We start from the raw sequence: 22,191 nt of genomic DNA on the forward strand, positions 1-22,191 counted from the left end.
GAAATAAGGAGTTTTTAACTACGTCATGGTGGACAGGACTTTCCAAGCGATATTCTCTCCCTTTCTCACCAGCCCCTTCTGTCTTAGTGTTCTATATTGTGAAGCAACACCATGCCCATGGCAACTGCTATGAAGGAAAACATTTAATTAGGGGTGCCTTACAGTTCAAAGGTTTAGTCCATTATTGTCATGGTGTGAAAGCATTGTAGCATGCAGGCAGACATGGTGCTGGAGAGGTAGCTCAGAGTTCTACATCAGGATCCACAGGCAGCAGGAAGAGAGAGTGAGCCTTTGGGCCTGGCTTGAGCTTCTGAGGCCTCAAAACCCACACCCAGTGTCACACTTCCTCCAACAAAGCCACACCTACTTCAACAAGGCCACACCTAAGTGCCATTCCCTGTGTGCCTATGGGGGCCATTTTCCTTCAAACCACACCTACCAATAAGTTTTCCCAGATTGTCCACAGAATGTTTAGATCAGAATGAAGGGGACTAGGTAAGAGGCCGGGACTCAAATTCTCTACCTGAGAACTTTGGCACCACCATATTCCAGATCTTTACAGATGGAAAGTGCATTTCATGTATCTTTAGGTTATTCCACAGTGATTTTTCAAGCTATTATAATCATGGAGCTTTGTAAGACAAGAAAACTAATATAGATGAAGTTGTAGTATAAGGTAGCAAACATTAAAAACCATTCAGAATAATGTAAATAAGACAAGAATTTAGAGGCTAAGGAGAGACTGGATACTATCAAGGGATTGTTTGTGAATGGTAGTATTTACAAAGGACAGTATCCCCAAAGCAACAGGAAGTAGGATGACTTGGCTGTAGTAAATTTGGTACTTCAAGTGTGCATTAGTCAAGGGAATTAATGTGATGATAACTATCTCCTCAATGGCTTTAAATATTCTCAGTACTAATGTCTAAACACAGCATAAGGCTCATTTCTTCCTTTCATCTAGCTGTCAGCAGGTGTCCTTCCATTCAGAGACCCGCCATTACTGAATGTTTCTTCTCTAATGCTCTTTCTGTGTCTAGGGGTGTAGAGAGAACATGAAGACTCTTCCAAGAAGAGTCTAGGACATGTAGTGGTCTAGGAAATATAGTGGATTCAGGTGCCCTAGAAACAGAACTCCAGTATCCACCATGAGGTTCTTCGATTTTCTTTCTTTTTAAGTTTCTTCATTGCATGTCTTTTCAATTCTACACATTCTGTGTTTTGCCTGGCTTCTGTTCTTTTCCACTGCATTCAACAAAAGTTTATGAAGTGCCTTTGATTTGTTGAATCTTATAAATGAAAGAGCATCACATTCTAACGAGGATGCAAGAAAATTCAAATTTCACTGCAAGGAGGTTGTATACCTGCTGTGGGAATGCAAAGGTGGATTCATCTGCTCAGGTACTTGAAGATACTTTTAAAGCATTTGACTTGGGCCGGAAGGAGTTGGGTTAATAAATAAAGATGGAGGGGGTTTCCATTTTCCAGGGATTTAAAGCAGAAAGCAAAGCATCAGCAAAGGCATGGTGGGCAGAGAGTATGGGCCTGTTAGGACAGATTTAAATTTGAATGTAGCTTGAATTGCATGGAGGGTAAGTTGAAGAGCCAAACTGAAGCCAACTTGTGATGCTCGTATGATAAGCTTTTACTGGGTGGAATTGCCTCCCCAGAATTCACATGTTAAGTCCCCACAGCTAGTCCCTCAGAATATGACTATATTTGGAGATAAAGCCTTTAAAGAAATAATTGGAATTGGAACAGATCATAGATAGAGACCTTGATTCACACTGCTGTCCTCTTTTAAAGGCAGCTTTAGGACAGAGACACACTCAGTGGAAGATCATGTGAAGACACGAGGTAGCCTGGCTAAGCCAAGGAATGAGACTTAAAAGGAGCCAATCATGTTGGCCCCTTGATCATGGACTTTCAGCCTCCAACATGGGAGAAATTTTCTATTGGTTGAGCCACCCCGTCTGTGATGCTTTATTACAGCAGCCCTAGTAAACTAATTCATAAACCAAATGGGAATGGAGAGATGTGTTCTAGAAGTACCCTCAAGTCAGAAGCAAAGAGGCCTAAGGAGAGGTGCGAGAGCAGGAGGGACAGGGTGAAGCTAATGGGTGACAGTTTGAGCTTCCATCTCCTGGGTGCTCACTTGGGCCTGATATCTGAAACACAGAAGAGAAGGAGGAAGCTGTGTTGCCCTGCCGTCATGGCACACATGTGTCTGACTCCTGGGCATGGCTGGAGTCTATTTCAAGACAAAATAGTGTATTGCTCTTAAAATCCACATAGGACCTTGTCCAAGGCAGCACATAAGCAGTGCTAAGTGACTGCTTGTTTAAAGATAGCCTTTCTTGGGACTTGAAGCATAGAGAAACCAATGGTTTTGCCTAGTTTTGATAGCTTTTATCAAGAGATTTATATTTGTATTCCAAGTAATTAAGGAATGGCAGAGAGGTGGGGGAATGGTGTGGTTGCTTCAAGAAGATATGGATATTCGAGCCACCTAAGAGGTAGAGAAAGACATGTCTAATTGGCTATGTTTCATTAGTGAGGCCAGCAAGTTGATGTAAGAGAGGTTTTAAGAAAATTGCTAAACCTCCAAGGAATTACAGAATAAGATAATCCTCATGTCATTTGTAACACAGAACCATATGACAAGCTTTGTTGTCATTTCCCAGTTTCCATAGGTTTGCAAAGCCCATGATAGGACAAAAGGATCAACCTTTCATTTATTTTACTAGTTTTGATTTTCTTCTTAGAGTTGCTTTCGTGTTCTCTATTTCCTCGGACCTCCTGTTTTCTTCTCTACTCTTCGTGATGAGGGAGATGCTCCCATAGAGACACTGGGATACTGTCTTCCCGGACCTCTTTCCCCATCCCTTTTCATGGCTAATAGAGAAATTCATCCTCTGCAGCTAGTTTTTAAAACCAGTTCTCTCTCTCTTTAAAGCCTTCCCCTCTCTGCAAAGAAGACAGACACAGTACCACTAAAACATTTATTGCCTCTCCCGCCCCAAGAATAGTAAATAATGAAGCATCATTCCTGGTATTTTCTTCCATATGTCTCTTGTTACTTCAGTACAGCCTATGACTGCTCCTGAAGAGAACAGCTGTCCAGCTACAAAGGAGGCTGTTTGGGCCAAACTCTGCGTCTGTGGGATGACTTGGCACTGTTGTTGGCAGGCAGGGTTGTGAGAATGCACACCATTTCACTCTTTCTTTTCCACTTGCTGTGTAAGGCCCCCAAACCCAATGCCTGTGGGGCCAAAATTTTTGGCATAGCAAACTGTGAACCAGAAGATGAGAGAGAATATATTGATTAGCATTGCTATTTTAGGTCCTCCCTAAACATCATCCTTTTTACTTGCCAGTAGTAGTCTTTTGGTAAATTTAACTTTTAAAGAAACAAAGCTGTACTTAGATTTGCTGATAATCTTTGTTTATACATCTTTGCCCTTCACAGTGTTACAGACAGTTGCTTATGTGATCGTCCACAAAAGCCTACTCTAATGCCTATCCGGCCTTCCCGCCTCCCCAAGAAGTGCTTGTGGTTCCTGCAATGTACTGAACTGTCCTTCCTGTTGCTGTTCCTGTTCCTTCTCAAGCCCAGAGGACTGTCTTCAGAATCACCCCCGCTGGTGCTCTGCTCTGTAGAAGCTGCCGCACTGCGGGCATTCTCCACAATACTCCACTTTTTTTACTTATGTTTCTCACTTTGAAACTTTTTTTTTACATGCTGGGCTTTTTATGGCTACAGCAAGATTTTAGGGTCTTATGGCCTGTCAGACAGCAAGTGAATTCCCATCCTGTGTCATCATGGGGAAAGTTTTGGCAGTCTATGGTCTTTGGGTCTGTTTGAGACAGTCCTACAACCCATCCTGGCCTTGAATTTGCTGTCTACTTGCTTCTGCCTGTCAGGTGTGGGATTTTTGGTTTGGTTTGGTTTGTTTTTTGTTGGGTTTGGTTTGTTATTGTTTCAAGACAGGGTTTCTCTGTGTAGTCCTGGCTGTCCTGGAATTCCTTTTGTAAACCAGGCTGGCCTCAAACTCACAGAGATTCTCCTGCCTGGGCAGTTTTGCTTCCTTCCAAGGGCCCAAACTGCCAAGCTGAGCAGCCTGACTCTTGGCAGACATAGGCAGGCCTCTTCCCCTCAGTTTCCCTTCCCCTCAGGCCCTTGGAAACCAAGTTTCAAGAAAGTCTCTACAGCCACTTACCTTTGCAATAAAGCTCCCCATCCTTGTCTGTGACATTTGTGGACTCCAGACTCTTCCCACAGATGGCGCAGCGGAAGCAGGTCTTGTGCCAAGGCTGGGAGTCACGAGAGAGTTATTTATTAGGGAGGCAAGCATGGAATTGTAGTTCCACTTCAAGAGCACTGACTAGCAGCACACAAAGCAGTGCTACTGCCCTGGTCTTTCTCTTATGAAAGAAGGGCCAGGGGTTTCTAGAAAATACGATGCAATGGCTTTGACCAGAAATTCTTAGAACACTGTTCATGGATATGTAAGGATAATTTGCACGTGTTTCTTCAGAATAAACTCAATAGGAAATGGCTTCCTCAGAGTGACAAGAGCCGGGGTTCCAACTGGTCAAGAAAGACTTGCCCATGAGGCAATGGTAATGTTTATATTACATATAAAGTTCAAGAAAGTGAAAGGGGAGGAACTAGGCAATTATCTGGGCAAGCCACTTGTTTTTACTCTCTGGGGTTTCTTGTATGTCTAGAAATGGCTGGTCTTTGTGTGGGGACAGCCCTAAGCTTCAAGCCCTTCAAGTCTCTCCTCCTTACACAATTTTTCTTTCCCCAGGTCCAGTTCCCTTGGTGAACACCCTGGCTTTGGGCTTGAAGCAGAATTCTCAGGACAGTGCACATCTCTGTGCACCACTTGATGTTTTCCCCTGAGCCAGGATAGGTACAAGTGTGTGGTAGCAGAATCAGGTTGAGTTACACGGGGTTGATGGGCTGCCACCTCTGGAGGGATGGCATGCAGAAACATGGGAGGAGGAGGAAGAGAGGCTTGTGCACCTTCGGATCCATGAAGCTGAGCTGTGTCCCTTCTCCTCAGTACGTTCTTATTGTGACAAACTCTCTAGTTGTAGTTCTCAGAGGGCACCATGGAACAGTCACAGAATTGGGAAATGGGGAGCAGGGAGCCAATGTGGCTTCTAAACAGTGGGAGCTAAGGAGAATGAACTGTCTGACCCCCACCCGCAGTCCCCATGGATTTCATTTCTCCCACGGATCCCGTGGAGATGAGAAGCTGCTATTTGGCTCACCCAGGCGTCCTTACCTTGCCACCTCCCATGACCTTCTCAGCAGCGTACACTGACTTCCCACATCGTGGACACTTCTCTGATTCTCCAAACTTTGCAGAGAACTTGGAAGGGTTGCTCGTGGTGGCTGCACGTGCCGGCTTTGGGGATCTGGTGGAAACGTAAGTGGAATGAGACTGGCCTTGGCACACCGTTAGACGATTGTGTCTCTCCTGGTGTACCTCACTCCACTGTGCCTCTAGCTCTTCTTCTACAAATGGGCATAGTCATGAGGCCTGTCTCAGCTGTTGAGAAGGCTAAGTATGGTGGCTGTGTTACAGCTCTGAAGGCAGCACCTGTTGGAGTGGATGGGCTAATGGGTGGAGCTCTAACGGTTCCCTGTTTTTCCTTTCATGATTTATGGAGTGTTCTGTGCATGTCCATGTGTTGTCATCACTGCTGTCACTGGTTTGCATTTTGTCTTTAGATTTTTATTTATTTATTTATTTTTACTATTGTGAAGCCAGGTGGTTATCTGAGTGGTGAAAATTATAGGACAAGATGACACATACTTTTCCCAAAGTCACCTGTGCCCTTGAGAGCAGTGTCCAAAACAGAGCCAAAGACTCAGCTCCTTGCATTTTTTAGTCTTTGATAATCCCTCATACGTGGTATCTCTTGAGCCTCACCAGTGTTTGAAGTAGATATGGACATTGGGAAGAGAGGGAGGACCAGACAATAATCTCTTGGCTGGTGGAGCTGGGAAGAAATCCAGATCTCCAAAGGCTTTTCGCTGTTTTCCCAGTGTCAGAAAGCAGGTTTTAGATAATACAAGACAGAGCATGCAGTTGCCATCACCCCCTTGTCTTTAACAGAAGGCCACTAGCTAGGATGGAGAGTAATGATAAAAAATAAAATAAAATAAAGAGAAGACTTCTAGGTCACATGTGAGCGCACATCCCTCACCTTTTCCAGGCTCCCTTCCTAAGGGGCCAGATGACAAACTGCTCTCTGAGGTCCTTACTCAGTTCAGCTAGCTCTTTCTGGCCAATCACTACTACAGTGCTAAGCCCGGACAGATACCAGCCTGCCAGACAGCAGCGGTGGACCAGGCACCATCAGACTGTTTTTAATTCTGGCTAGTGGTCAGTGATGGTCAACAGTGGAACCGGGGAAGCAGATTGAGCTGGCAGTGGCCATTGTGTTGGGGGACATTAGCACTGTGTGGGTATGGCAGCAGGCAGCCAAGGAGGCCCACAAAACCATCATGACTGATGTTTTTTCCTGAGGCTCTGCTCCAGACCCTTCTTCCTCTTGCACTGCAGGCATTACTCACCTTACAATCTAAGAGAGAAGTCTTTAATGACAAGCACACAGAATGACCATGGCTTTCCCGCTGGGTTTATGTGATTCTCACAGAAGCTCTCAAAGGAGAAGAAAGAGACTCTATACAGTTTGCAAAGGTCAAATAATGGAACATCTGTACAGTCTGGGTTTTCTCTTGACATGCAAACCAAGAACCATCATGTAAAAGTAATTGCCCTTTAGAAAAGCAGGTAATTTAAAGTCTTCAGAGAGACAACACACTTAAGACTTGGTCAGAGTGAGTATTCCTATTCTTGGCAAGTCGACAATAGAGTCCATTCGCCCACTTCCAGAAAATGTTGCTATGGGAACGGAATGAACTGTCTTGATAATTGGAGACTAGTAGGGAGGAAAGAAGCGTGGCAGGAACTTACTGTTGGAACTGCAGGCCGAGGTGCTCACCGGTGTCTGTGCTGAGGCAGCCAGCACCCTGTCCAAACCCTATCCCCTTGGGGCCGTATCTGCGCCCATAGCAGACCTTACAGTAGATCTCTGACTCATGAGCTGCCACTGTGGTGCTGTCCAGAGCCTTCCTGCAGGCCACTGCAGAGGAGAACAAAAGTCAAGGAGTTAAAGTTGATCTCCCCACGCCTGTACCCAATGCTGTGTTCAGAGCCCCAGGCCAGGAACACATCTGTGATTCTGGCACATCCAGAGCATCTGTTCTGAGTCACTCCCAAGAGAGTCTTGATTGTGCAGATGAGGAAAGGGGCTCAGAGAAGAGAAGTGGTATGTTTGGTATAACCAGCTAAAAAAGGGGTTAGAAGTCAGCATTGAAACCGAGTATGTAGTCTTGGACCTTCTAGCAACAGTGTTCCTGACCAACTAATGAATCCTGCTGAACGACATCAGGGAAGTTGTGGGGTTGGGGCAGCTTACTTATATTTTAGTCTTATCGGAGCAGTTTCTGTACCCATCAAGGTCTCCTTCCTTCCTTCCTTCCTTTCCTTCCTTCCTTCCTTCCTTCCTTCCTTCCTTCCTTCCTTCCTTCCTTATTTATTTGCTTATTTATTTGTTTGTTTGTTTATTTATTTAGGTTTTTGAGTCAGAGTTTCTTCATGTAGCCTTGGCTGTCCTAAAACTCGCTCTGTAGACCTCATAGAGATCCACCTGCCTCTGCCTCCAGAGTGCTGGGATATTGTGTCCAGTTCTGGAGTCAGGGATGGGGCAGAAGGGACACAAGTGACTCACTGATCCCCTCTAGTCTCCCATTAGCTCAAGCTGCCCTGCCACTATATATTACGTACCTTATGCCATTTGTCTCCAAATATAAGGTAACTAAACCAAAGACAAAGATTACAGAAAGAGTTGTTTTTTAAACTTGAAAAGACTGTGGTGGTGGTGGTGGTGGTGGTGGTGGTGGTGGTGGTGGTGGTGGTGGTGGTAGGAATTTAACCCAGGGCCTCGGGCATGCCAGCCAAGCTCTTTACTGCTGAATTACATGGGCAATTCTGAGGGTGGGGCTTTTAAAGATGTAAGTGAAAGTGTCAAATCATCATATAATATTTAATAATACACATGAAGAATATATTGGAAGTGTTCTTTTTCCTAATCTCGCACAAACTTAGAGATCCCATTCTTTCTTGGCATCCTCATCCAAGCCACTCACTTTGGAACAGCTGACTGTAGCTAGCTGTCCTGAACAGCTCATGTTCACTTAGATCTGTGTCTGAGTTCTTGACAGGCAGCCCTTGTTTGGCTCCTGACCAGGAGGCTACAGCGTGAAAATGATCTCAACACAGAGAGCTTATTACCTACCATAGCATGGAGGCAGCTGTAAGGTGTAAAGAATTTCCACAACCTAACAAAACACTGCAGTGCTTTGCAATAATGACCATGAAGTGTTTAGTAATAATTGTGAAGTGAGATCATAACCTCAGAAATAATAAAACATATACATTGAATTTATTTGTTTCTTTAAAAAACAAAACAAAACATTCCACCAAGTGATCTTTATATCCAACCTAGCATGGATGGGATTATGGCAGGTGAATATGCCATTCTGAAATGGCATTCTGTTGTTGAAAATAGAATAATTAGAACCGGCATAAAAGAAGATGATGAATGAAGTAGCATGGCCAGAGGCTAATGGATGTGGGGCTTGGAAGACAGGCATATGAGAGAGAATTTATTCAAGTATCTATAGGTTAAAAATTCTTTGCTAAAAAAAATTTAAGTCATTGAGAGAATGTCCAATAGCATGAGAGACTCTAAAAGGCTTTGAATAAAGAAGTTTTTCTTTGAAGAACAGTTTCAGGGAATTGCCTTACATGGGAACATAAAAGGAAAGTACCCACCCGAGTCTGCCCTCTTGCCATCAATTAGCACCCTCCACAGCTGCTCACAGAGGACAGGAGCTGATCTACCTTGATATCTCCAGACCATGACAGAGGGCCATGTCTGCAAATGTTGGGTGAGTGGCTGACTGGGTGAATTTCCTTGTCATTAGAGATCAGTGACTTTCTGTTCTACAGCAGTGAGTTCCAGAGCTGGAGCTGACCTCTGTTCCTGTGAATTACTTAGTTCTCACTCTCAGCTCTCCATGAAAGCTTATGAAGAGTACCTCACAAGGCCTGGCCAAGTCTGGCCTCCAAAGAGCTTTTTAGAAATATATACTATATTTCATTCAGTGTGTGTGTGTGTGTGTGTGTGTGTGTGTGTGTGTGTGTGTGTGTGTGACTCTGTGTGTGTGACTCTGTGTGTGTGTAACTGTGTGTATGTGTGACTGTGTGTATGTGTTTGTGTGACTGTGTGTATGACTCTGTGTGTGTTTGTGTGTGTGTGTGACTGTGTATGTGTGTATGACTCTGTGTGTGTGTGTGTGTGTGTGTGTGTGTGTGTGTGTATGTGTGTGTTAGCATGTGAGTGGAAGTCAAAGAATATCCTGCAGGAATTACTATTATTTATCTCCCACTATCATATGGGTCCCGGGGACTGAACTCAGGTCATCAGGTTTGGCAACAAACACCTTTACCCACTGAGCCATCCTGCTGGTTCATGAAGAGCTTTTATGCACAGCAGTAGAGAACTGTGCTGTCCAGTACTGTAACAACCATCCATATGTGATGTGCTGATAGGCTCACAAAATCATACTCAACTTCAAACAATGCAAACACTAAAAGAATATAAAATATCTCATGAGTTATAAGACATGTATATTTGACATATGTATTGTGTTATATGAGATATTTCAAAATTGATTTTACCTAGTCTCATTGGTATACTTGTAAAATGACTATAGAATGCTTAAACTTACATATGTAGTTTACATGTATTTCTTCTGGGTAGACTGAAATGGAAGGTTGAGTCAGTTCTGGAGTTTATCTAGAAGTCAGGACAACACGGGTAGAGCTGCATCTCTGAACCTGTTTCCTGCCAGCAGAGGCTTGCATGGAATCTGGTAGTCTCTTGAGATAATGTAGAAAAGCGCACCTCTCCCCAGAGGCCCCCATCCACACAGCTGAAGCCCACACTACTACTCTCTCATCCCACCCATGGGCTGGGTCAAATGGGATATACTACCAAGTGTCCAAACCCTTCTCCTGTGGCTCCACTGAGCCCCGCCAGCATTGTCCACTGGGAAGTCAAGACAACCCCCTAGTGGGATGATTCCATCCACTCCAATTCCTACACAGAGTCAAAGTTAATAAAAGCAGGACAAAGCCTGGAAGGCTGAATTTCCAGGTGTTGGACCCCAGTCTTCTCCTATAACAAATCCATCTTTATCTTATGGATAGAGAGACGAAGCCCACCATGGTAAAACAACTTCCCACAGGTACACAGTTAGTGAATGGAAAAGTCTAGACTCAAAGCTTACTTCTTGTTTAGCTCCAGTATTCTTTCCAATTCTATTCACTTTAAAGAATACTAGCTATTTTTAGAGAAACACCAAAGACTTGTGGAATGGATAAAAAGTTCTAGGTAGTCATAAGTGAACAATGGTGAATATGAGAGATATGTAAGGTGACTTAAAAGACAATTACCCATCATTAAAATCCAAAGCATCATTAAGTTTGTCAACCTACTCAACCAGAACAATGCTCTCTTTCCTCTATAAATGTTTGCCAGGAAGAGCAAGGACCATGGAACTGCAGCTGAGGACATAGCATGCCACTCTTTCTGGCAGATACAATTGGAGTATGTATCTCTCGGCCCTACCATTTAGAACCTGGGCATTGCAGTTCATTTGGAGCTACGTCAATAGATACCTCACAGTCACTGGGGCGGGGCATAAGGGTGAGAACTGAGCCAGCTAACAGATCCTGCCAGAGCCAGGATAACAGATACTGAACAGAGCAGACCTGTAAGCCATTGTTTTGGCCTAGAAGCAGAGAAGGTGGGTGGCCATCTCAAAGCCACGGCCCATTTCTCCCAGAAAAGGACTGAGTACCAGGAAACCACAGAATGTGATGTCAAGGGGCACTGGAGGGGGAGTCTGAAGGTTCAGGATTTAGCCCTCACTCTGTTGCAGGTGCATGCCACCTGGGCCTAGGGATAAGCAGTGACTTGACCAAAGTCACACAACAGACCCTCAGGTAGGTGACAGTAGCTCAGAGCTCCCTCAGTTTTGGGCATTTGTCAATCTGTCTGGCAGCTGATGCTAAAGAGTTCCTTCATGGAGTTCTGATGCCTCAGCCTGACATGTGCTGCCCACGGCCTGACCCGAGTCCTTTCTTAGGGAGGACTAGTCACAGCTGGCTTTAGTGACAGCTGACCAGGGCCACACAAAACGCCAAATCTAGTTTGGCTCCAGACAACTGCTAGTTTCCTTCCTCTGCCAAGTCATACTTTGCAAATGTCACAGAGAGCAGGGCCAAGTCTACTTGTCCTGACTTTGAGCCCCGTGGAAGCGCCTTTGAGCTGGTGTGGGCTACAGAAAGTGCTCAAGGGAGCATTGTGCCCACAGTCAGTATTTCGCACAGATTCGGGTATGCCGCCCCACTGTGAGAATCACAGACGGTATTGGGATTCTGTGAGAACTCAGACCCCCTCCCCGCGCCCCTTGTGGTGCCAGTAACCCCCTGGACGTCCGTCCAACTCACTGCAGTGGAAACAGGTCTTGTGGAAGCTCCTCCCATTGCACTGGATTTCTTCCGCGTGGTAAACCGTCTTTTCACAGGCTCCGCATTTTGCGCCTCCGCCCCAGTTTGGCATGGTGAAGACTCTGGCCAAGGTCAATCTAAAAGGATATAAAGCAAATGCCCTAGGTTTAGATGGTATCGAGGGTAAACTGACCTAGAAATACAGTGGTCTGAGGCCCAGGGAACAGCCTGATTCATTCTATCACTCACTCACTCACTCATTCAGCAAATGGCTACCTTCTACAAGTAGCTCAGATATTGGAGGCTTTGAGACATCTGTTTATTGAGTCAGCTCAGTTCCCTCTTCTGTTAAATTTCAGCAACATCTGTCCTTGAGTATTTCACAGGGTTCCTGGAAGGAATAGATGGCTAGGTTTATGTACATAAAATTGTATTCTAATACTGGCTTTTTTTTTTTTGTCATTTTAAGTTTGGAAGTTATCTCATCAGAAGTGGGATTAGCTTCTGAATGTGGCATATTCTTGTCTGTCTACCTTAGATGACACTACAGTGAAGGTTCTGGTTTGGTGTGCCTCTGAGCAGGCAGTATTGATGCTGTGAATGGTGGCTTACAGTCTAGGCTTGCCCCGCTGACAAAAAAAAAAAATATAGGATATGTAAATTCTCTTGTCGAGTGTTGCTTCTCATGTCTGTTGTTGAAGAATGTCATTGCCAGGCACATAGGTCAGCACCATCGTAGCTCAGCCATCTGTGATGATAGACTGTGCTCTCTCCTGCCCTCAGCATGCTCTCTACCTCACCACCCAACACTTTTCTCTGGGGTGTCACATTGCTGTTTAGGAGACCAGAAGATTCCGTGTGTGGGAAGGGACTTAAGAGTTTTCAGGGCTCAGTGGGAGATGGTTCTGACCTGTCCCCTACACCTTTGAAACATTCTGCCTACAGCCATGCCTGTCCTCTCTCAGTTTTTCACTGGAGGATGATGCTTAAGAGATGCTAATAAAGGCAGTGATGAGCCATAATTTTCATGGACCTGTAAGTGTAAACCCAAGATTTCAGTTTGCTTAGAACAAAGCTGAACTAAGCTGTTGATATTCAGTAGACTCCTGAAGCCTACTATCTGCCCAAGGCACTGGATTTTCCCCAGGATCCTTTGGCTTCATAGAAGTGTCATAGTATCATGGATACTAAGCGCCATCAGGCCACTCTAAGAGGCAGTTCTGGCCTTCCCTCTCATTTCTGGGAAGACAGTTCCTTCTTATAATAGTTGTGATTAGCACTAAGCCCTCTTGGGTCAGCTCTCCGGGTTGTGTCTCAGTCTTACAACACTGACAGTTTTTGCTAAGAAACAGAAAGTAAACAGAAAACAGACCACTGAACCTGACACTGGGCTGAAGGGTATGTCCCGATCTGAGCATCTCTGAGATGCCTTTCCTGTAGAAGTCATCTGAAACACCCCATGCTTCCTCTTGGTGTCTTCTCTATTTAGAAAAATTTTAGGAAACAACTTCAAAACAAGAAACATTTCGTAGAAGTTTCTACTCACTCTGCCATTCAGTTTATTCGGTAGAGTGGAGAGAGTGAGATGAACAGTCACAATCAAGTCTGTATTCACTCATTGACTCACTGAGTGCTTACTACCTGCCGGCTGGTATACTGTACTAGGTCCTAAGTGGTGGGTCCAGGAGGGAACGTAGAGGAATAAGTGGGTGGTGTCCCTGGCATTGAGAAGCCCACACTGGGAAAAGCAGACAGGAGCCAGAACACCTTAGACCAGAGTGCTAGGGTAACTCAGAAGAGAGAACAGCACCAATTGCAGATCACAGAAGAGATCACATTCAGATGGTTTTTAAGGGTGACCAGGAGGCCAGCATATACAAGAAAAAAAAAGGGAAGGACATTTCAGGCTGCCTTAAGAATTAGCAAAAAGCCACAATATCTTCATATCTCCAAAAAGAGCCTAAGTAGTTCTACTGGACTCCATTGAAACAGTAGCCTCTTGAGTTGAAATGAATTTTGAAAATTTTCTGACATACTCATTTTCAGCCAAGATGGCTACATAGAAAGCAAGCAACTAGGGGAATTTCTTAGCTAATGTCTTTTTCCTGGATCCATCCTTCAAGTATGAAAGGTAACACGTTTTCTAGAAAAGAGCAGAATCACATAATTGTGTTCATGTTTATTCTGATTCCAGGTTTCAACATAATACAAACAGGAGAAATGTAATATGTTTCATCTGAGAACATGACAGTGACCCTTGTGGAATTAATGACATGGAAATTTTCAGTGCAAACAACCTCAGGTCAGATTTCTTATTTCATATTGACAGTGATTTCATCGGCATGCCCAGCAAGTTTAATGGGAGACTGATATGCCTCCTGGAAAAGTATAAATATTCTTATGCATTTGCCTCAGCATACTTTTCAAAATGAAGGTAAAATTGCATATAATACCTCCTCACCAGCTAATGCATCTCAACAAGCTTGTTTGTAAGTGATCATAACTCTTCCTTACATACATCAGGACTCAAAACCCAAAATAGAAACACATAAAGATTCACTTAATAAATGCACATTCCATTCCTGAAGACAGGAACACAGCAATGGAAACTATATGAGGAAAATGTCTTTGATTTCCTCTTCCAGTGCTCACAGGCCAAAAGATAGAGGGATCAAAATACGACCTGAACCAGAAAACACGGGCTCTGGTTGTCATTTCTCACTTGAACTTGAGAAAAATAAATGTTAGTATCTTCTTGTGCACAGGACCCTTGTGAAGGTCATGGAAATATGGTGGCATTGAAAGCAGTACTGAGCTATCCTAAGGCAAATGTGGTTCTTTTCTTTATTACAGGTTAGTCAAGCACCACCAATGTGCTCGTTAAGTCACTATGATTGAAAGTACATTTTGGTCCTGGCTTACAGATGGCCTTTTTGGCTTCGGCATTGCTTCGGAATAGCTGTATTTCAACACCCAGAGCTGGGATCCAGATGAGCATTTACCTTGGCACGGTGCCAAGAGATGGGCCATTTGTTTATCAGTGTTGCCTGGAACTGGCAAGGGTCATTGAAGGTAGGACACCAAATATAGGCTTGCCTGTCAGTCAGCACTGTTTATCACCTGGGTCACCATCACACCACCTGGCACTGTTTTCTGGAACTATTCTTGAGGTTGCTGTTGTCACAGACAAGTCATAGGTCAGGGTCGAAAGGGAGACAAGAATTTAGAAGGATGAGGTAGAAAGTGAGGCCTATTGTAGCAGCTGGGAACAGACTGGACAGCCTTGGTTACCCTGATCCCACTGAGAGATGTCCTTGAATGGGCTTCTTAAATAATGGCTTTGTGAAAGAGAATTGCCACTAAATGGGAATTCTCTATAGTGGGTCAGTGGGATCAGATCTGGGCCTACAATCTAGTCCTTTCTAACCTCTTCAAAGCAGTGTGGTCCAGCAAAACCATTAACCTCTTTGACCTTTGGTGTCCTTTCTGGAGTGAGGGCTCTTTGGGAACTCCTCAGAGAATTGCTTCAATTCACAATCTGTCACACGCTCTGTATGGTACTCAGTTATAGAATGTAACTGAGTTTTCATTGAATCTGCCACCACTCTAAACTGTCATGCGTCATCCGAATTTTCTAAAATAAAGCCAAATTGTTCATTGGGCAGTCCTCCGAATTTTCTTCCTCAACTCCCTTTCTTCTTCCCTTCCTCCTTTTCCTTCCTTTTTCTTTCTCTTTCTACTCATCGCCTGCAACTATAAGACTGAAAGATGGCATTTTAGGGCAAAATGAAATAGGCAAAACAGCCACTTGGTGAGTGTGTTCATTCTTAGAGGCTCATTTAAAGATCAGGGAGAGATGCTTAAGCCAAGATTTGGAGAGAGACCTCCAGCAGCTCAGCAAACATGTTCAGCTCACTGTTGGCTCACCTGCTACTCCTAAGAGAATCCTCCACATGGTGAGTTGAGCTATCAACACTGGCTTAGATAGAGTTCTCACAGGAACACTGGACTCTGTAATATTAGAGTTAGTACTATCTCAGACATTGCCATGAAGTGAAAGATTCTAGAGCACACCCTTGGACCAGGCACTGCAGTAACTCATGACCAGTAACCCTCCCAGGCAGCTGCTGTTGAAAGCATCTTTGCAGACAGGGAAATGTGCACTTAGGGAATTTACATCCCTGTCCTATATCACATGGTTAGACTGGAGCTCTGAAAGCTCTGACTCCAGAACTATGTTCACATACTCATGTTGGCCACTGTTCATGTTTACATCAGTACAGTCCATATATTATCTTTGATACAACAGTCCAACACTGTAAACTGTGTTGTTCTCAAGTTGGGGGTGAGAAAACCATACAGAGAGCTAGACAGCTTGACCAAGATCACAGAGCCAGGAAATGGGAGAGCTGCGTCTCAAAGGCTAGTTAACTTGACCTATATGCAAGCTTCTGCTGCAACAGGAGACAGACATGAGCCTGCACTTCCAAGTGCCTCATCTGGTGGGAACTGAGATCTTACAGGTCCATCACCTCTTCATGAGGCATAGGAAGTATTCACAAGAGGAGTCCCAGGGAGTACAACTTAGTGACGTAAGGGACATGCCCGGGATCTGTGGTGTTCAAACATGGAAAGGGCTCCTCTAGAGTTGGAGGTCTCTCTCACTGTTGATTTTCTTTCTTTTTTTTTTTTTTTTTCGAACAGGGTTCTCTGTGTGTTTGCGCATTCCTGGAACTCACTTGATGCCAGGCTGGCTGAACTCACAGAATCGCTGCTTGCTCCGAGTGCTGATTAAAGCGTGACACCACGCCGTCACTGTTGATTTTCATTCTGGGAAGTCCTGCTCAAGCCCTGAGACCAATTTAAGGACCTGAACTGCGAGTAATCTAAGCCTCTCTTTGCAGAAACGCTGCTCAGGTGGGTCCCCGGCAAGTGCCTCTCCTCTCATAATTCAGCAAGGAAGGCATCAAAGTGTGAAAAGGCACGGGCTTTGGAAAGAACCAAAGCCACATTCAGATCACTAACAGTCTGAGCTTGGGCACATGGTTCAGATTCCTGATCACAGCCCTAAACATGTCAAAAGGAGCATGTTTGTCCCAGAAGGCTAAAGGCAATAACAGTGCACTCCATATTCATTCTTGGTGCACACAGGATCTGATGATTTTTGTTGTCCTTATATTATTATTACAATAGTTGATTAGTGGGATTTGCTCTATAGATTTTTAAATCTATTTTTGCAAAACAAGCAAGACTCTCTGTTTTTTTCTCCATGGATCATCATTTCAGACTGCAAATAAACTGTTTCTCAGTCTTCTGAATCTCAATTTGCCACCCACATGTGGCCAGCACAGGGATAGGGGGTCTGCTCCCATCTCGGGCTAACTGTACCATTGACTGAGTTGACCTCAGCCTGCCCCCACCCCAGCTCTCCTTGAGCTTACCTTGCCAATCACTGGGGCTTTGAAAGAAGCATGCCCACAGAGCTCCTGTGGCTGAGGGGAGGCACACCCTTTTTGCTCTTAGAGTAGGAGTCAAGGTCAGAGGGTGGCTTCCTCCTGATCTTATGGACCAGGTATGTATATGAAGTCTCTTCACCACCTTCCACAAAACCTTGGAAGCACTCTGTGCTCGGAAATAACCATGAATGTTGGCCCTCAGGCATGGTGGACATGTGATTGGACAGACTGTAGCACACAGTCTCAGTGTCCCTGCTCTGAAATGATCTCTGTAGCATGGCTGACTTCTGCTTGTGGAAGCCATTCTTGGTCCTTTAAAGACCACATTGTACCCTGGTCACATCCTGGCTCTGCTGCTTTCCGGCCATGTGACCGTGAGACTGCTGCAGTCCCTTGAACTTTAGTTTCTTCCCCTAAAGAATGACTTCCCCAGGACTTTCTATGACTCTAAAGAAGCTCACACTTATTCTGGGACGGCAAGAGGGCAGGTAAACAGCATCAGATACCGATCGCTGTGCCCAGCAATACCCTCAGTGGAGCTCTCTCTGCATAGACTCCACACTTCACAGTTCCTAGACAATCCCTGCGTCCCTTGCTGCTTCCTTCCCTGGGAGGGACACTCAGTTATCACCTAGGCAGTATCATATTTCTCTTTGGACATGGCTCCCAACCCTCTATACAGTAAGTACTCCCAGACATCTGGGCAGCATGCTTGTGCTTGGAAGGCTGCCTGCCTGGGGTTGTATTTCCTGTGAACGATACTCCTAGGTCTGTGTCCTTCCTCTTGACAAACACGTCAATCATCTCTTCACTTCTGACTAGCTTGTTAGCCACTCTGACTGCTGGACTTTTGTCATCATCCTGTACTTCACAGGACATCTTTGCTAACCCAGAGAAGGACCTGTACCTTTTCTGGAAGGCTTCCTTTTTTCGTACAGTCACGTTAAATTTGTGAAGGACTTCCCCGTATCTCACTCCATCCACTCAAATCCCCTGCAGGTCAGTGGTCACCCTTGCATCTTACTGCTTTTGAACTTCTGACTCTGTTCACTTTGCTTTTCTTCTCCTGGCTCCCAAGAGTGAAGGATTTGCATCTACTGCTCTGTCTCCACTTTCCGGGTGAGGTTCTCGTGGTGCGCCTGTTGGGTGCTGCTATTGCTCCTCTTCCCCTGTCCCCATGCTGCCTCCCACCCCGTCCAGCCTCTGTCCGGCATGCTTTCTTGCCTCTGACAGATAGTGTGTGTGTCCAGGCTACAGAGCACCTGTCGGCCCAGCCTGGGAGCAGGCACGAAGCCCTGGCTGAGGTACAGCCCCTCCTACCAGGGGAGCTGCTGATGCTGAGCACAAATGAGAAATGAACCAAAGCCAAATCGGGGAAATCTCCATGTGTTCTGGACGCAAAACAGTTCTACATACATTGTAATCAACTGGTTGATGAATGATGAAGCCTCTTACAGTTGAGAGAGGTGTGGTAATTTCCTGCAGATGGCCACAGTGTTCATTACATGAGATGCCCCTGCTCTTTGTCTTGTAGGAAACAGCGTAGCATGTTCATCTTATATCATTTCCCTTGACACTCAGTCTCCTAAGTACACTGAGGACACAGATTCCCCACATTCCCCTACCCCTTTTCAGGGCTTATGCTTCCATCTGCCCCAATTCTGAGATAGGAGGCGGTCCACACGGCCCATTAACTGGCATTGCACCACAGTTAGACAAGCCCCTCCAATGGCCACCCAGCTCCTCTATGGAGCCAGCTCACCCTGGCTAAGGGTCAGAACAGAAATTACAAGGGGCAGTTTTGATCTGCACCGTGTTTCTGCCCAGATCATTGCTTAAAACCGCTTCTCATCCACATTCACTGGATATCAAAAAAGAAATCCTTGACTGAAACCCGAAGGAAACACTGAGAATCACCCTTGCCACTGGCAGTGAATTCATCTTCCCATTAAATAAGAGCTTTTAATGGATTTTCAGCTTCACACTGTCTTTCTTTTTTTTTTTAAAGACCAATTTTGATTCATTTGAAATGGCTAAAAGCATGCCTTTCACTGAACATCTTTGGTGTGTATCTATTTTAAAGCAACAAACCTGGAATCTTATTCATCCAGCCACACCTTGTGAGTAGCTAAGCTTCATGATTTTGAGCTGAGAAAGGCTCTCTTCTGTGCTATTGGGTCTATGACACCTGCTTTGTAGCTATGTAGTTCTTTAGAGTTTAGAGAAAATAATGTTACTATATTTGTATCAAATTCTTGAAGGATAAGAGACCAAGACACCAAGGGCAGGGACTTCCTTAGAGTCAGTCATTTGCTTCTTATGTGACGGTTCAGAGACCATAGTGAACTCCATTTTCCTCTGCTTTCCTGCCATCCGACCCAGTGGATTGGAGTCATCTCTCTGTGACAGTGGCTTTAGACCCAGATTAATCTCATGCCCATTGCTACGTCTAAGAGGTTCCCTTGAATTCCCAACTTTTCTTGTTTATAGGATGCCAGCAAATTAAAACCAGACCTTCACACACACACACACACACACACACACACACACACACACACACACTCCCTAATCCCTCCCCCAACATTAGTCACGCATTTAGGAAGTTTAAAACAACTACTAGATCCCCATGTGGATCAAGTATATAACTTGACCCTCCTCATATGCAGCCAGAGTAGGTGCTGGGGCTTGGTTATAAAACGTTCTTCCACTCTGTAGAACTCTATGTAGTCCCATTGGTCACCGAGTCATCAGCCACACTAGCCCAAATGCCTGTTTCAATTCACTTACCTGCCTGTGTGGTCTCTGTCGGCTCAACTGAGTAAGGGGACTCTTGTCCTCCTTAAATATATCAAGGCTGTCACCAGCCTCGGCTTGCTGAGGGGAGGGCTGAGGGGAGGGGGTGGATAAGACATGAGTAACACAACTGCCAAAAATAGCCCGTGACCAAAGCCCTTAGTTGTGTTCCCCAGCTCCCCCACCCCACGCCAGCCGGGAGCCTCCTGGAGAACAATATTAGTTGGGTTCTATTTTAATTGCCACTTGCCTAAGGCACCAAGGGATGCATTTGTGAAGTGTACAGTTTCTGACCAAAGACTTGGACTTGGAAGAAGAGTAAAGGGTTTTATGTTTAAAATTATTTCTGCAGTCCCTCTCCCCCACACCCTGCCTGTTCTGGAAATCAGTGTATGGTACCTGCAAATGAATCATAAGCCATGCCTGGGAGCCCTCTGGAATTCTGAGACCCAGGTCACCGAACTTGTGAGGAGAACTCAGAGCTAAAAATAAGAATGATGGGGGTCTGGCACACACTTAGCTAATCTCCTCAAGGAGGCTTGCACGGGAGGTGGGGTTGACATCAGCTAATCACCGGAGGCCTGTTTATCCAAGGAAGAAAAGTTTTCTCTCAAGTTTTAAGTCTCAAGTATTGGTTAATGGACTATTAATGGTTTAGACTAGGGCTTGTGGTAATTTCACAAGGATGGGCATAGCATTGCTTTAAATGAAATATGCTCAGTCTGTGTTATCATGGAAAACGCCATGGCTTGCTCATCTGAGAATTAAGGCAAGGTTAAAGGATCTTAAGAATTCTTGTGGACAGCAGCTTTCAAAGTCATGTGTGTGTGTGTGTGTGTGTGTGTGTGTGTGTGTGTGTCTGTGTGTGTGTGTCTGTCTGTGTGTCTGTGTGTTTCAGTCCTTCAGTCCTCAACCTGTATATACCAGCAGTATTGCTGCAATCCTGTAATTCCAGCATCTGAGAGGTGGAAGCCAGAGGATCAGAAGTTACCATTATCAGCCACATAACAAGTTTAAAGCAAGCCTGGTCTGCTTGAGACGCTCTCTCTCTCTCTGTCTCTCTGTCTCTGTCTCTGTCTCTCTGTCTCTCTGTCTCTGTGTTCTTCTCTCTCTTTATATATATATATGTATATATATATATATTATATATATACACATACATTATATATAATATGCACTAAAACTCTTGTGCACTTTGACACCAATATTTTTATGTAGTTAATGTTAAATGGGACACCAACACATAAAGCCAACAAAACTGGAGCTCCACACTGCTCTTGTGTACTTTTTTTTTTTTTTTTTTGGTTTTTCGAGACAGGGTTTCTCTGTGTAGCTTTGCGCCTTTCCTGGAACTCACTTGGTAGCCCAGGCTGGCCTTGAACTCACAGAGATCCGCCTGCCTCTGCCTCCCAAGTGCTGGGATTAAAGGCATGCGCCACCACCGCCCGGCTCTTGTGTACTTTTTAATGTTGCATTTTAAAGTCAGGCATGAGAACACATTCCTGAGAGAAAGTCTGTAATGACTTTACAAAATTCTTACATAATAGAAGGCACCTCAGCTATGACGGAGCTGTGTAGCAGGTGATGATTCCACGGGATTGGTTTCTCTGAGGCCACACTTCTTGGCATGTAGGCAAGCCTTCTTATGTCTTCCTGTGATCTTCCTTTGGTGTAGGTGTGGTCCTATACTTTCTTATAAGGATACCAGTTATACTGAATTAGTTTATTCCTTGAAATCCCCATCTCCAAATATAGCACAACATTCAGAGATTTGGGAGTTAGTTAGGATGTAAATGTGGATTTTAGAGGGATCCAATTCAATATTCATTTTGCATTCCTCTTGGGTGATTATCATGCTTATATCTGAGAATCTATGTTCAAGGTGAACATAGATGTATTTCTTTATTCTTTATTTATATGACTATATTCTTTAGTCAGAATTTAGACAGAACTGTCTATAATTCACCAGTAGTAGTATAGTGAGTGATGGTGATGGTATCAGTTTATTCTTGTTCCTTTATTAATTTGATTTGTTTCCTCTGGAAACTTTAAGATCTCTTAAATTTCATGATTTTTTTTTTGTCTTTTAGAGTTTATAGAACTTGTAATTTAGTGGGTCATTTCAGCCAGAAAACTTGTGTTTTCTTTTCTTTTGTTTGTTTGTTCTGTTTTTAGCTTTGGAATTTTTAATCTTTAAATTAATTCTTCCCTCTAAGGCCCATTAAAAACCAGAACTTTGTCTTTTTGTGTTTATTCAAAAATTCCTTAGCTCAACG

General features: G+C 44.4%; 1 protein-coding gene across 2 annotated transcripts; it reads right to left on the reverse strand.

Annotated features, from left to right (window-relative positions):
- Positions 1–2,988: 2,988 nt before the first annotated feature.
- On the reverse strand, positions 2,989–20,016 carry Csrp3 (cysteine and glycine rich protein 3). Of its 2 annotated transcripts, XM_037199133.1 has the most exons (7): positions 19,910–19,987; positions 11,943–12,057; positions 11,667–11,803; positions 6,999–7,167; positions 5,298–5,430; positions 4,221–4,314; positions 2,989–3,292 (listed from the first exon to the last, which is right to left on the reverse strand). In XM_037199133.1, the coding sequence occupies exons 3-7, from the start codon at positions 11,776–11,778 to the stop codon at positions 3,216–3,218; spliced, it is 585 nt and encodes a 194-aa protein (XP_037055028.1). In that variant the 5' UTR covers positions 11,779–11,803; positions 11,943–12,057; positions 19,910–19,987; the 3' UTR covers positions 2,989–3,215. The 2 variants fall into 2 exon arrangements, with proteins under 2 accessions (XP_037055028.1, XP_028735981.1); XM_028880148.2 differs by lacking the exon at positions 11,943–12,057 and having other exon boundaries at positions 19,910–20,016.
- Positions 20,017–22,191: the final 2,175 nt, after the last annotated feature.

Source organism: Peromyscus leucopus, chromosome 1, assembly GCF_004664715.2.
Source record: "Peromyscus leucopus breed LL Stock chromosome 1, UCI_PerLeu_2.1, whole genome shotgun sequence".
Taxonomy (NCBI): Eukaryota; Metazoa; Chordata; class Mammalia; order Rodentia; family Cricetidae; genus Peromyscus; species Peromyscus leucopus.